At 40.2% G+C, this 15123-nt stretch overlaps 1 protein-coding gene across 2 annotated transcripts in view; it reads right to left on the bottom strand.

Annotated features, from left to right (window-relative positions):
- CEP350 (centrosomal protein 350) overlaps positions 1-15123 on the bottom strand; it is a 98634-nt gene that overhangs the window by 30437 nt on the left and 53074 nt on the right. For both annotated transcript variants that reach the window (XM_054979580.1, XM_054979579.1), the window contains exons 21-25: positions 12538-12654; positions 9035-9201; positions 5068-5261; positions 3111-3295; positions 1381-1468 (exon numbers count right to left, since the gene is read on the bottom strand). In XM_054979580.1, the coding sequence (XP_054835555.1) occupies positions 1381-1468; positions 3111-3295; positions 5068-5261; positions 9035-9201; positions 12538-12654 (751 nt within the window). The remainder of the gene's footprint in view (positions 1-1380; positions 1469-3110; positions 3296-5067; positions 5262-9034; positions 9202-12537; positions 12655-15123) is intronic.

Below are 15123 nucleotides of genomic sequence, written 5' to 3' on the forward strand. Positions count from 1 at the left end.
ACCAGTCAGATTTACAAAAATAACCATAGCTTAGAAGTAAATATAATATCATACATTCAGTAATTTAAGGAGGTTGGAAGACAGTGAACACTAAAGCCAGCAAGTTTACAGAATTGTTTCCCTGTTATTAACACAATATAAGAACTGATTAGTCTACAAGCTGTTTTATTCTTACAGGTAAAATCACAGTGGGACTAGACTTTATAGCTGACTGGACTTTATAGCTAGCTAGTAGAAAATAACACTTGGCACATACCCCCACCCCTCACTCAGACTCTTTAAGCCGCAAATGGAACAAAGATCCTAGCAGTTTAAAACATCTTGAAATGGGGGAAGCATATCTCCCATCCACAATTCTGCCTCCTTTCCCCAGTCTCATTCTTTACCAAGAGAAGAGATGAAATTACTCTTTCATGTGCTGTACCACTTAAGTGTTAGAATTGTACAATAGGGTAGCTGTGGGATGGTATGCATTTAGCCTAGAGCTCAGCACCTGAAGCCAACTGTGGCACACAGGGGGTATGATTTATTTCTCTTTCAGCTCTTCTCCCTTCCCAATCTGCAATTCCACTGGACTCCAACTGGTAGCTATGATATAATAATTGATGTGAATACTATACATTTTTTAAAACCTGTATATAATCCAGTAGCATCTAATAGGTTTTTTATACAGATATACATTATTGAAAAAGAACTAAGACTAACTGCTCTTTGCAGGCCTGCATATACTTAAAAGAAGGCTTTAGTTCTTCTTTGGCCCCTATCTAGAGCTCTTTCAATTGCTAATTTCACACCAGGTGGCATGAAGACACCAGCAGTGAAAACAAGCACCATGTAACTGTAGAAATGTGCAGCTCATGTTTCTCAGGCAAACCCCTCAGCATCTATCGGAGCTTCTTCAAGCACCACAAGCCTTTCAGCGCTCCTGATATGCCACACTTTGGGATCATACAGCAGAGGCTCAGTTTTGTTTCCCATATGGGCTCAAACAATCAGCAGCAGAATCTCAGTTCTACAGAATTTAGGCTTCAAACAGGGATGCCAAGTCTCCTGCCCTCAACTGGCTGTTCCTGCCACCACTCAGCTGGGTGGTGTGTGTGTGTGAGGTGACCACCAGCAACAACAAGTCATCACTTCCAGTTGCTTGCAACACCCTAGCACTCGGCCAAAACTCTATGGTTAGCCATAGTTTTGCCCAAATGCTAGAGCGTTACCGGTAACACAATAATGTCACTACTGGAAATGCCAGGAGGGACATCAATGAGAGTTTTGGCTGAGAGAGATGCTGGTATGTCACTGGTGAAGACGGCCTCCCTCCCGTGCATCTCCTGCTGGATGCCTTCCTCATGCTGGCAACTCTAGCTTCAAAGCAATTTTTACCTTTTCTTGCTGCAGTTTCAGAATCAAGCCACGTTGCTTCTTTCGGATAGGTGGCATCTTGTCATCTTCTCCTTTGTCTCTCAAACGCCTGGGAAAACCAACAGCAGAAGAGTCTCATATTTTCAACAGAATAACTTGCACCAGTTTTGCATTCTTACATTCCTTTACTGATAATAGAACAGTACCATAGCTTTCTCCCTCTTTGATGATCCCTGAAGTATTATCTGCCCATGATTTAACACTTTTATTTGAATGTGGAGTTTAAAAACCACTCAGACTGAAACTCCAGCTCTAAAATGGTACTCACAGCTCTAAAAGCACATAAAAACTCTGTGCAACAATGCCGTGTGCTGTGGTATCCAGTGCAAGTAAGTGTTTCATGTCCAACCAGCACTTTCTTGTATCTGCAGTAGACCTGTTCTAACAGATTACTACCAAAGATGGAAGGGATGGGGTTTGCAGTGATGTAGATATTCCACAATAAGGTGGCTGACAATTTAATCCTGCATTTAGTAAGCTTCCAGATGGATTGATTCAGTTGTATCTTGTCTTGCCCTTCCTTTCCTTTGTCCTCCCATTTACTTGCCAGGGAAAAGCTGGGTGCAATACCCCTTCTATGCAGCTGACAATATCAGCTGTTATTGGCAGCATACAAACAACATCTCATTGGAAGTAGAGCTCTTACACGACATCCTTCAGGGTTGGACTGCGTATCTATCTGCATTCATAGTAGCTCACAGGGTCAAAGCCTGGAGACTCTTTAAAAGTGGGATAGCCACCTTTATTTGGGTGTGTGTGTGAATTCTATCCCAGAAAGCAGCTGAGGAGCTGGAACTATGACAGGGAACTCCATGACTGATTGTCAGGATCTGTAAATTAATTACATCTATTAGATTTTTATCCCATCCTTCCTTCAAGGACCTCAGGATGCTGTACATGGTTCTCTTTCCTCCTCATTTTATCATCACGATTGTGCTTCCAGGTGTGTTTGCTCACCAAGTGAGCTTTGTGGCAGTGTAGGATTTGAACTTGGGTGTTTTAGGTCTTAGTCCAACACTCTAACCACTATTCTGCACTGGCTCCTAGTCATCATCTGGTAACATGGAGCTTCACAGACACCAAGCACATGCACTTGGAGGCCTTTATATCATCAACTAAGCGGGCTGTAGATGAACGCGTTTCCTAAAAGATTCCCTTCAAGAGTCAGATGGGCTCTTTCAAAATGTACACAATAGCAATATAATACAGTCATCTGAAATGCAGAAGGGAATTCATTGCTTCTTTTTCTTACAAATGAAAACCTGAGGCAAAACTTTTATTTGTATCTCAGTTGAATTTATGTGGCTCTTGCTTTACAAACTATTATCATATATCTAACAGTGATGGGTGGTCCTTTCCTGAGCAAATAAAAAACTCCCTTAACTAAGGTCCTGGACTACCATGAAAGAATGACCAAACAAGGAGCATTTCTTGCAGTTATAGGAAGTGATGTTCTACAGCAGGCTTGGTCATCTCGTAACACATGAACCAGCTCTGGTCCAAAGCAAAGGGCCTTGTTTCTGTGTGTGAATAAATTGTCATAAAAATTGCAAGCAAAAGGGGGAAAAAATGAAAGGCAGAGATTGACTGAGGGGCAGTGCATGACAGAACAGTTGAGGAGGGAGGGAGGAAAAGCGATTCCCCCCCCCCCCCACCAAGTCTCCCACTTCTGTCTTCCAAAATTTCCGTACTTTTTCTGGTGCTCTAGCCAGGCTAGCTCAGCCTTGGTCTTCTCTTTCAGTGCTTTCTCACGTAATCGGAGCAGTGAGGACTGATGAGCTGCCCGCATTTCTTCTTCTTTCATGTACTGCCGCACCATTTCCATTGTGAACTTGGAAAAACTGTCCTGACCTCCTGAGAATGGCAGGCTTAACTCCTGAAACAAGAACACAATTCAAAATATCAGTTCCCACAGGACAACCTGGAATCTCTTTATTTTTTCTGTAAGTTAGAGCAAGGGAAAATGGCTTGCATTAACCTATGTAACATTATTAGACAGGCATTTGATAAAATGCTCTCCCAACTCTGTAAAATGAGAAGCTGGTAAAAAGTCCATTCTCAGGCATTAGTGAGCATGTGTATGCTTTCAAAATGAAGTGTTTGTTGTTGATATTCCTGCTTTCTCTGAAAAACATATTCTAGTTGGCTAATGTGAAAGAAATACTGCTTTTGGGAAAGTTCTGCGGGGCGGGGGCATAAAGATTAGATTCTGTTCTATTCCACCATCACCACCTCCAATTTTATTTCTAGTGATGAAACTGTCTACCTCAGAAGTGACTTATTAAGCCTAATGCAATTTTCACTCAACAGAAAGAGCATATGTTAGGACAAATGTATAGACTCTTACTTCAATATGCTACATAAACAAAACAAGTTAAATTGTCCAGTAGCACCTTTAAGACTAACCAATTTTATTGTAGCATAAGCTTTCGAGTCTTAAAGGTGCTACTGGACTCTTTTTGATTTTGCTACCACAGACTAACACGGATAACTCCTCTGCAAGTTAAATTGTGTATCTTGAAATGGATTCAGAACTTTGGAGAAGCAGGAAAATTAATGGATGAAAGATATAAAATTCACCACGGGTCAATCACTGAGCGAAAATTGGAATAAAATGTTTTATCGATGGTATATTGCCCCAAAAGATATTGAAAGAAATGGTTAAGAAATATATAGGATTGTGGTGGAAGTTAAAGAAGCAGAAGGTCCTTTTTAATCACATGGGGTAGACTTGTAAAATAACAAAAATTTCTGGAAAGATATATATGCTGAGATACAGAAGATTCTAAAAACTGACTTTGCTATAAAACCTGAGACTATGTTGTTGGGTATTTTGCCAGATAATACTGAAAGGACACTACATGAATTGCTTAGATGTATGTTGATGGCAGCCAGAGTAGCAATGGCAACCAAATGGAAAGCAGAAGAATGTCCAAACTGGGAAGATAAAATTGAAGAATATGCTCTAACGGCCAAATTAATTAATTATATAAATAAAAACCCGATCAAAGGATTTTGAAATGAACTGGGTAGCTTATTATTCTTACTATAAACAAAGATGGGATATATATGTCATTTAATTTATCAGTTTAGTGTAATCAGTATTAATAAACTAAATATGATAAAATAACTTTATATTTAATCAGTTATAGAAGTAAAAAAAAACTATCATATCATTCAACAATATTTTAAATGTATCATCTGCTTTTTTTAACCCGTAATCATAAAATATAATGTCACTGTTAGAGTAATATTTTAATATATAATGTTAAATATTTTATAATTTGTAGTAGGTGATGATAAATATTTTTTTTTATTATAATCTAACCTGATTATACAGCTCAACAATATTGGCTGTTTTAAGAATGAGGCAATTAGGATGGGGAGAGGAAATACTGAATTTGTTTGTGTTGTAAAATGTAACATAGTTGTAATATGTATCTTTAATTTTCTTCTAACCTAAACTTTTTGGGGTTTTTTTTGGTATCCCCCTGTTGTTAAAAAATATATTTAAAAAAAAGCTTAATGCGATTTTTGCAAGTCTGTTTAACATGATATTCTTAACGAAATTCTCTGAAAACACCTGGCCATTTTAAACTTTCTGGAAGAGTCCCAAACATGAGAAGTCAACAAATATCAAGAACTTGCTTTGACAGGTGATAAGGAGGGCTTTCCAGGAGAAGCCTCCTCATCAGAATCATCACGGTGGCCTCGTTTCTTCAAGTTGATCCGGCGGTGACTCTCGGAAGGTAACAGGGACCGAAAGGACTTTTCTTCAATCTCATCTTCTGTCATGGACTCATCAAATTTCAGGGAATATTCTGTTGCAACAGAAGTTGAATCTGAAGAGGAAGCCAGCCAGAAAGATTTATTCTCAAGGGAAAAGCCTTCATGATAGAGACAAAAGCTACTTTGGGGGATTTTTGTTTCTATCATGAACCATGGTTTAATCAACAAGCCATGTATATCAGTGGTCTTTAACTCAATGGCTCAAACTGTAAAAGTGCAAGTATGAATCACTACTACACAGCGTAACACTAAATGAGCTGACCTGAGTGCAGATGGCAAAAGCCACACAGTGGGGCCACCCACAGATAATACAGGACCTCTACTAACTAGATGGGACTGCTCAGGCATGCAGAAAATCATACCAAAATAATTTTAAAAAGAGGAAAAAACAGTCTGATGAGACCCAAACGTTCTCCAGAAGGGATGGAATGTTGAGACTTTAGTTAAAGAAAAAGAAGTGAGGAGAGGAGAAGTCAGCCTGCTCAACCCCCCCCCCCCCAACGCCTTCTGGAATTTTCAGGAACAGGATTTTCAAATTATTTCCCTCCTGCAATTCCTTGCTGGATTTAATATCCAACTATTGGCTGTTGATTGATTCATTTTATTATTTATAAACAAGTTTTGCCTGACTTTCTGCCACCAAGGCAGCTAACAAATTTAAACCATACATATTAAAATCTCATCTTAAAAGCCACTAAAACCAACTCATAAATGCATCATTTAATTTAAAACCAGTAGAATAAATACAAAAGCTAAAAACAACAGTTAAAACCCTTGGAGAGGGTGGAGGGATCACTGAGGGAGAGCCAAGTGAAACAAAAAAGTCTTTGCCTGCTGGTGGAAGACAGGTACAGAAGACAGGGAAATCTCCCTAGGGAGAGTGTTAAAGTTTTGGTGCCACGACCAAGAAGGCCTTCTCCTCGGTTGCCACCCGCCTAATTTTGGAAGGCGAGGGCACCTGAAACTGGGCCTCCAAAGATGACCACAATGGTCAAGTAGGTTCATAAAGGAGTAGGCAGTCCTTCAGGCATGTTGTTCCCCAACCATACAGGGTTTTAAATGTCAGTGCCAGCACCTTGAATTATGTCTGAAAACAGATTGAGAGTCAGTGTAGACAGGCCAAGACTGGAGTGACAACCCATTCCAGTCAACACCCTGGCTGCAGCATTCTGCACCAACTGAAGTTTCCGAACACTTTCCAAGGTCATTTTCATGTAGACAGCAATCTAACTTACGTGTAACCAGAGCATGTAACACAGTGGCCAGATCTTCCCTGCCCAGGCAGGAAAACTAACCTGTCAAAACTAACCTGTAAAAGGCACTCCTGGCCACAGCTGCCACCTACTTACCCAGTACTAGGCTTCGGCCCCATAGCACCCCCAAACTATGGACCTGTTCCTTCAAGGGGAGTACAACACCATCCAGAACAGGTGACACCTTAAATCATAGGTCAGGCCTTTTGCTCACCAGTAGCACTTCTGTCTCGTTGGGATTAAGCTTCAATTTGTTAGCCCACATTTACTCCAAAACTGCCTTTAACCACCATTGCACGGTTTCTACACCCTCTCTGTGATCAGCTGGAAACACAGAGCTGGGTGTCATCAGTATATTGGTGACAACCCATCAAATATCTTCAGATGTCCTCAACTAGTGATTTCATGTAGACATTAAAAAGCATAGGGGACAGGCTGGAACCTTGTGGGATCCCCACTAGTCAAAAGGCTTGAGCAGCAGCCCCCCAGCACCACCTTCTAAAACCTACTCTCTAGGTAGAACTGGAACCACTGTACAACAGTGCCTCCCAGTCCCAGCCTGGAAAAGGTGGACCAGAAGGATATCATGACCAATGGTATCAAAATTCAATGAGAAGTCCAGGAGAATCAACTGACTGTCCATCTCCCAGCACAGGTCATCCACCAGGGCGACCAAGGCTGTTTCAGTCCCATTAGAAGGCCTACAACCAAAATGGAAAGGATCTAAACAATTTGCCTCATCCAGGAAAGTTTAAAGTTATCCAGTAACCACTCTTTCAATCACTTTGCTCAAGAATGTAACACTTGAGACTGGTTGATAGTTATTAACATCACCTGGATCCAGGGTAGGCTTCTTTAGAAGTGCGCACGTGACATCCTGTTTCAAGGCTGGTTTTGGGTCAAAGCCCATTCCTGCTTATTCCTTTCAGGTTTATCAAGGACACCACAAGATGAACAGGAGAGGCACAACCCACCCACCCCCACTGCATCCCTCAAGAGCACTTACAGCTTGACCTTTTATGTATTTATTCAGAAGTAAACCCTGCTGAGTTCAGGGGATTTTACTTCCAGGTAAGAAAACAAAAGATTTTGATGCAGCCTGACAACTTCAGTCCTCTGTGGTTCGGCATACCTTCATGTCTAGTTGTGTGTGTAAGCCAATATTCTCCCAGCTACTGCCTAGCATTATATTAGGGATCACTATATTCTGACCTATCCTGCACAGCTGTTGTGAGATTCAATGATGTAAATCAATGAAATGAGGCGCTGCAACCTGCCTGCATGGCATCCCTCACACCCCAAACCAAAAAAACCCAAACTTTACTCCTCAACCACACAACTGCCAACAAGAGACAAGAGTTTTTTCAAGATCCATAAGTATTTATTTATTTAATTTATTTAATTCAATTTATATTCCGCACTCCCCGCATCAGCAGGCTCAGGGCGGATTAGAAACGGTATAGTAATTTAAAATACATGTAACTTTAAAACCAATAAAACCACATAAATATTTAAAACACACAGCAGCATTCTCCAATAACCACCACCCAACCATCTCCAAAGTATTTAACAGGCTGGGTGGGTAGGGGGGCATGTTTTCCTCTAGTCGGCCGGTGGGGAGGCCCAACCAGCGTCAACCATACGCTCATGGAGTGAGAGATATTTAAAACCAATCACCTACCCACATTTTTCATCTCCTTCATCCTCCCTTGCAAGTCACTCACTTCTTATAGTTAACTAGCAAAATACCTATCCTCATTATGGAAAAGGCCATGGCTTGCAAGAAACAATATACAACACACCCATGCCCTTGCAGTAGAGATCAAGATATGTAGAGGCACTGATGGAAGGTAGGTTTTGATACCGTATTGTACCACTTTTCTCTTACAGGTGATGGTTGAAAGTATGGGAGAAAAATAGAAGGTGCCTAGTAAGGAAAATCATACGGTTTGGTGATAAGTGTCTTTCATGACCCAAAGATTTTTTGGGTTGTTGTTGGTGGGGAGCTGGTTTTGCCCAACCTCCCCAACAGTATTACCAATGAAAACGCATTCATTTTGTTGCATAAAACTTAATGAACGTTACCAAGAACCAAACCTGCATGTACTTGCACCTATCTGCCCTACCCTGAGTATGACAAACAGAAGGAACCTAAGATACAGCTTTTTATACTGATGGTACATGCATAACAACTATGTTTAAACATGCATTTAAAAAAAAACTCTACAGTGCTGTAGAGCCTAAATCAGTATTTTAAAGATGATGAGACAATACTTTCCAGAACAATGTGAGAACAACCTGCCAACCAACAGCTCACAGTCAGGGCCCAATGTAGCAAACCAAGTGATATGGTGTAAGATATCAGACGGCAGGTTTCCTAGCAGCTCAAATGTTGCCAAAAGGTCATTCAGGATTAGTTGCATATGCAGACATGCATGAAGCAGCCTGAGTGGTTGCTTGTTATATGTTTGGGCATGTTATATGTTTTCTGCATGATTCAGTCACAGCCACCATTGATCGAGGCAGAGACAGAACACAAATAGTCCTTTAGCAGCACTCATCTGAGTACTCACCTCTCTCATCTGGGATGGATGGAATGCTATTGCTCTGCAGGGAATCATTCACAGCTGTCAGACCCTCTTCCTCAATGGAGCTGTTTGGTTTTTCATGACGGGAAACTTTTTTGGCCTCCTTGGAATATGGAACAGATGGACTTTCCTGGCGACTGCTGCTGCTGCTGCTTCATAAAGAGGTATAACAGAAAGACAGAGATGAATTACTAGGATTGTAAAAGACAAGACTGAAGCAAGCCTTAGAATGATGGTCCAAAAATGCATCTATTTTTACCCCAACAGAGGGCTGTTTGTTTTCTCCTCGCAAGGACTCCATTAAAAACTGCCATTAATTTAAAGTTCTGAGAGTCTGTCAGATTGGCACTAAGACCTCAAAACATAAAGTAGCTTAACTAATGCAATACCCAATATAAGTTAGACAAACTGAAGCAGGGTGCGATTTGGCAGCTACATACCATGGCCTGCCAGATGCTTAAGCTCAGGCACAATTACCATACATGATGTGGGTAGCATCCCAAAATTATACAAAAACGCATTACATCCACAACTCATTGTGAACTTTTTCTGAGTAAAGCTCCATTAAACTGAATGGCTTAGATAATGTTATTAGGTACACAAATTCAGAGGTATTACTGAAAAGTTAGAAGGAAATAATTTGACAGGCTTTATGGAAGACACTGTGAGTGACTTGTTTGTTTTTGTCAATTTGTCATAGAACTTTATTTTGTCGCCTCTATTTGGCTCAGTTGTTCAAATAACCGAGTTTGCCTTGTTTGATAGTTGTGACTACGCTAGATACTGAGCATCAAACAGGATCAAGTCCAAAGTGCAATACCCATGAAAGTTCATGAAAAGAGTGTTAGAAACATTTGGCCAATTTAGTAGCTCAGACAATCTTAAACTGATGCTAATCAAACACTGGTTTCCTTGTTTACAATTATTAGAAGGAAAAACCCAACTTTATGTGGCTAACCAAGGGTATCCAACCCTTTTGAGCATGTGGGCACATTTGGAACTCTGATACAATGTGGAGGGCACAACCACAAAATGGCTGCTACAGCTTAACTTCAGTCACACCGTGAAGATCCTTGTGCTGTGGAAATAGCTTCTGCTAAGCAATGTTTTTAAACATTTCCATAGCCAATCAAATCTCCTACGGCTAATCAGAAGCCATGCTTGGTAAAAGCCCCACCTGGCCCTACCCACTTTCTAAAAACATTTGGCAGGCACCAGGAAAGGTGTTGGCAGGTGCAATGGTGCTCATGGGCTCCCTGTTGCAGACCCATGGGGTAAACTCAAGACAGACACTATCCATCACTGAAGACAGTGATAACAGAAACAGCTTTACTGATTCTCAGGTCTCAAGCATCAGATTAGAATTAAACCGGGGCACTGCAGTCCTGGTTTATTACTAACCACTACTCTCCTTTTACATCCACAAAAGTTTCACCAGAAAACAAATTACAAATCAAGCTGCTTAATTTGCGAAGCAAGCATTTCATGTAGTCACCTACTGGCACTGCTACATAGTCACAGTCCAGGCAAGCATTGAGAGTCCACAAACTGAGACTCTCATACATTTGCAGGAAGGGATTTTATTTATTTAAAACATTTCTATGTTCCATTTCCACCCAAATATTATATTTAAATGCTATTTAAATGCTATTTTAATGTGCCTCAATAAGGCACACAACAACACATCAAAATGTTAAAATAGCATTTAAAACATACAAGAAATACGGCAGCTAGGAAAACAAGAGAGAAAGTCACATGTGAAGGGTGTCATATTTTAACATGAAAATTTTTATACTTTACTATTTTGGCACTGATATCCATGAATTATGTTTTTTCTTCTTCTTTTAGGAATCTTTTAATTCACTGTGTTTTATAGTAATGGCCTTTGGCTATGCAAAATAAACATTTTTGTACCTTGTACTTTTACATATAAAATATTTAAACAAATAAATAAAAACAGACATACAACATAAAACACTACAATGAGGGAGGAGGGCCAGTAAGAGTGTGAATTTTCTTACACACATCCCTTCATATAGTTTACTGTGCTGGCTATACTTTGAGTTGTTGGAATTAGTCATGCTACAAATCTCAAATTATGCTCTAAAGGAATTGAGTTTACCCTACTTGTAATGCCTACTTTTTTTGACTTGATGCCAATACTCTCAAATTGCTGGTATGTTTATAATTTAAAGCAATTTTTGTTTGGATTGTACGTACAGTTTTTGGCACCAGCAGTCACCTGCATTCATTATCACACCAGGCCATTGAATAGTAGCTGCTGTTGTCATATGGGTGTGAAATAGGGAACATGCATCCTGGGGCGTGCTCCCAGACTGCGTGGTGCACTCCCACACTCTGCAGTGGGCTGATTTGGGCCCCAAACAGGCCTGATTCAGTCTGCTATGGAGTGCAAGAGCACTGCCAGGAGGGCCCTGGAGAGCTCCTCCACTTCACAGTGGGCCAATTTAGGCCCAAAACAGGCTGAAATTGACCTCCTGCGGAGTGTGGGAGCATTCCTCGGGGTGACATGAGGCCCTGTGCAATGACGTCACTTCACAGAATTGATGTCATCACACAGCCCAGGAGAGTCCACATGCAAAGACACCAACAGTGTTGAGTGCCAGGAGTCCCATCTCACACCCAGAGGGTGAGGAGACCTGGCAACCCTAGTGCGAAGTATCATGTTACATGAAGAAAGTGTTGTACAATTGTCTAGGCAACACAATACTTTCTCCTGCACATGAATTCCCAAATGGCAGTGAAATAACATGCATGTGCACAGAACACCTGATAAAAAGCAAGCATTGTAAGTGCTCAGGGATGATGCAGGATTTGTATCAAATTTTTGAGCAAAGGATAGTTCACACATCATTGGTTGGAATGTTCATAAGCATTACGTAACTATTCTCTCAGCTACTGAAAAGTTAAGAACTCATTTCTATCAACTCAAGCCAAAGCTCCCACAGCCAATCACAGCAGAGGTTTCAAAGATGGTAGGCTGTGCTTATCTCAAGGTTCTTGCCTTCATCAACTCTACCTGATTTGGGAGGTGGAAAGATTGCAAACAATCCCTAGGCTGAATCCTTCCATTCGATTCAGCAAAGGGGCAGTGCATTCCACCTGTGGAAGGTGTTTTCTACCTCTGCAAGAGTCTCTTGCATCAGCAGAAGGTTCCTTATTCCAAAGGAAAATGCCACCCTTATCTGAACAAAATTACAGGATATAGCCCAACATTCTTCTCTATATCCTGTACTTCATACTTCATTTGTCCCTTAACAGCCATAGAAAACACCCTGAAGGATTTTCACAGTTGGCTTTGACTTTGCCAAATGGTATATAGGTATGAAATTAAAAAAGAGAGAAGGATACAAATATAATCTCACAACCAGCTAGGGAAAGGCAATTTTAAAGCTAGTCAATGTTCCTTGTACTGAATATTGCCCTTTGCTGTATTTATAACCAACTCTTTAAATCTAGCTCCTCACCTCTGGTCATGAGCCTTTGATCTTGATGATTCTGAATAGCTATCAAATGAAGGAGGGTAATGGTGCTTTAAGTCACCCATCTCTTTATTTGGCAAAGGGGTAACAGATTCTGTTTTCCTATCAAAGAAAAATAAGCAAGTTTGAATGATCCAAACATCAAAAGGTAGCTCCAGCTGATTGATTTAGGTACATGAAGAAGAACTAAATCCTGAAAGTCAAGCTACTTAAAGTGAGATAAATGAATTTAAAACATTCAGTGAAATATTATAAGCAATATTTGAGGCCTAGAACCAATCCATCAAGAGGAAAATGTTAAGAATTTTTTTTTTAAATCTACTCATTGATTTTTCTTCAGAATTAAGGTCTTTTTCACATGGGTCTTTTCATTGGTTCTGATTTCTCTTTAGAGTGATGTATGCACAGTCAAAATATCCCAATTCAGTCTCCAAGCTGCTTCCCAGACTTTTGCATTCTGCATGAAGAAAGGCTGCATCTGCTGCAGAATCGATCTTTCCCCAGCTTTTCTCCCTACACACACACCCAAATTTTTATTTTCCAGAAAAGTCAAACTGTAACTTTTTTAGAGCGCAGAAAGCTTTCTTCAGAGCACGGCTTGGATTAATGGAGATCTGAAGCAGCCTCTAACTGGGGCTGTCTGAGACACTGTTTTTGTTGGAAAGTGGGGCGCCCAAACGCCCGTTTCCATCCCAACTTCAGGGAGAAGTTGGGCTTGAACGCTACGCATCCCTGAGAGAGTGTAGATCTTGGTGAAGGAGGGGGTTCTGAATAAAGGACTCCCACCATCACCTTGAGGTCCCCTCGAAGAAGGGAGAGCTAATAGCTCTGCAGTGCCTCAGGAGTCATTAAATTGGCATAAGATCGTCATAACCAAGCTTCAGTAACAACTTTTACCAAAGAATAAGCAAAGGAAACAACACAGACAACCCGCAGAATCGGCAAAGATAACCTAAGCTTTTAAACAATCTACCACGGATTTAAGAAGAAGGGCAGATACGTGGGGAGGCTCAAAACCGAGTCCCACGATGGCAGGAAAAAAAGGAGCGGACAGTAGAAGCAACGATAAGGATTGGGGGGGGGAAAGTGGCAGAGAACCATAAAGAGTTGATACAGAAGATGCAAGAAATGCTGGCAAAGGATTTTAAAAAGATGAGAGATGTTATTCAAGCTGATGTAGCTGCACTGGCAAAAAATATAGAGGGAGTAAAGGAGGACTTGCAAGCAACAACTAGGTAGAACAAAAGACAAATGATATAAAAGCAGAAATGAAACATGAAAACCAAGTGATTCAGACAAGAGTGGCAATGATGGAATGCAAGGCGACGGAGAGGCAGTTAAGATTTCGTGGCATCCAGGAATCTGAGACCCAAACTACACAAGAACAGATGACATATTGTCAGAATTTCTAGGGAAAGAAAAGGAAGAAATAACAGCACATATGGACTTGGCATACAGAATCAACTCGGCTTTTGCACAGCAGAGGAAGTTACCTAAAGATATAATCGTCCAACTAGTGACAAAGAGAATGAAGGAGGAGATTCTTAAAAAGCATTTTGAAAATCCTTTAATAAAAGAGGGCAGTAGAATCAAGATCATGAAAGAAGTGCCAAAACGGATTCTCCAAGAGAGAAAAAAATATAGGGAATTAACCCAGAAACTAAGAGATAAAGATATTAGATATAGATGGGAAATCCCAGAAGGACTAAGCTTTTACTACAAAGCCCTGAGAATTGTTATTAAATCAAAGGAGCAGATGGAAAAGTTTGTACAGGAACATGCAGAGGACTTTCCTGAATTACCAAAAATCTAACAATATGGAGTACAAATTAATATCGTGGAATGTAAATGGACTAAACTCACCCCAAAAGAGAAAAACAGTTTTTCATTGGCTAAAAAAGCAGAACTGCAATATAATATGCCTACAAGAGACACATATCAAAGATAAAGATATAAAATATTTAAAAAATAAATTGGGGAAAGAATATGTATCATCGTCCAAACAAAAGAAGAAAGGAGTAGTGATTTACATAAATGAGACTGTAGAATCAAAATTAATTTTTCAGGATCAAGAGGGAAGATACGTGACTGTAGAAGTAAATGCAAAAAAAATGTTGGTAATAGCCCTCTATGCGTCAAATGGAGCAAAAGACCAATTCTTTAAAGACTTATTGAACAAATTAGATCAGGATGTATTTGACCAGATGATATTGGTTGGAGATTTCAATGGTGTAGTGGATTTGCAACTAGATAAAAAATCCAAAACAACTGTCAAAAAATCAGGGAAGTTACCAAAGACTTTTTTTTTTACTTAGTTCAGCAAGAACAATTGGAAGACGTATGGAGAAAAGAAAATCCAAAAAGTTCAGAATTTACATACTACTCCACAAGGCATTTATCATTTTCACGTATTGATATGATTTGGGCGACTAAGGACTTGACTTTATTGACTAAAAAAGTGGAAATTTTTACCGAGGGTGAGTGCAGACCATAATCCAACATCATGGAAATGGGCAATGTGGCGGAGAAAATTTAAATGGAGATTAAATGAGGATTTATTACAAAATCAGG

The sequence above is a fragment of the Eublepharis macularius genome, chromosome 5 (assembly GCF_028583425.1).
Source record: "Eublepharis macularius isolate TG4126 chromosome 5, MPM_Emac_v1.0, whole genome shotgun sequence".
Taxonomy (NCBI): Eukaryota; Metazoa; Chordata; class Lepidosauria; order Squamata; family Eublepharidae; genus Eublepharis; species Eublepharis macularius.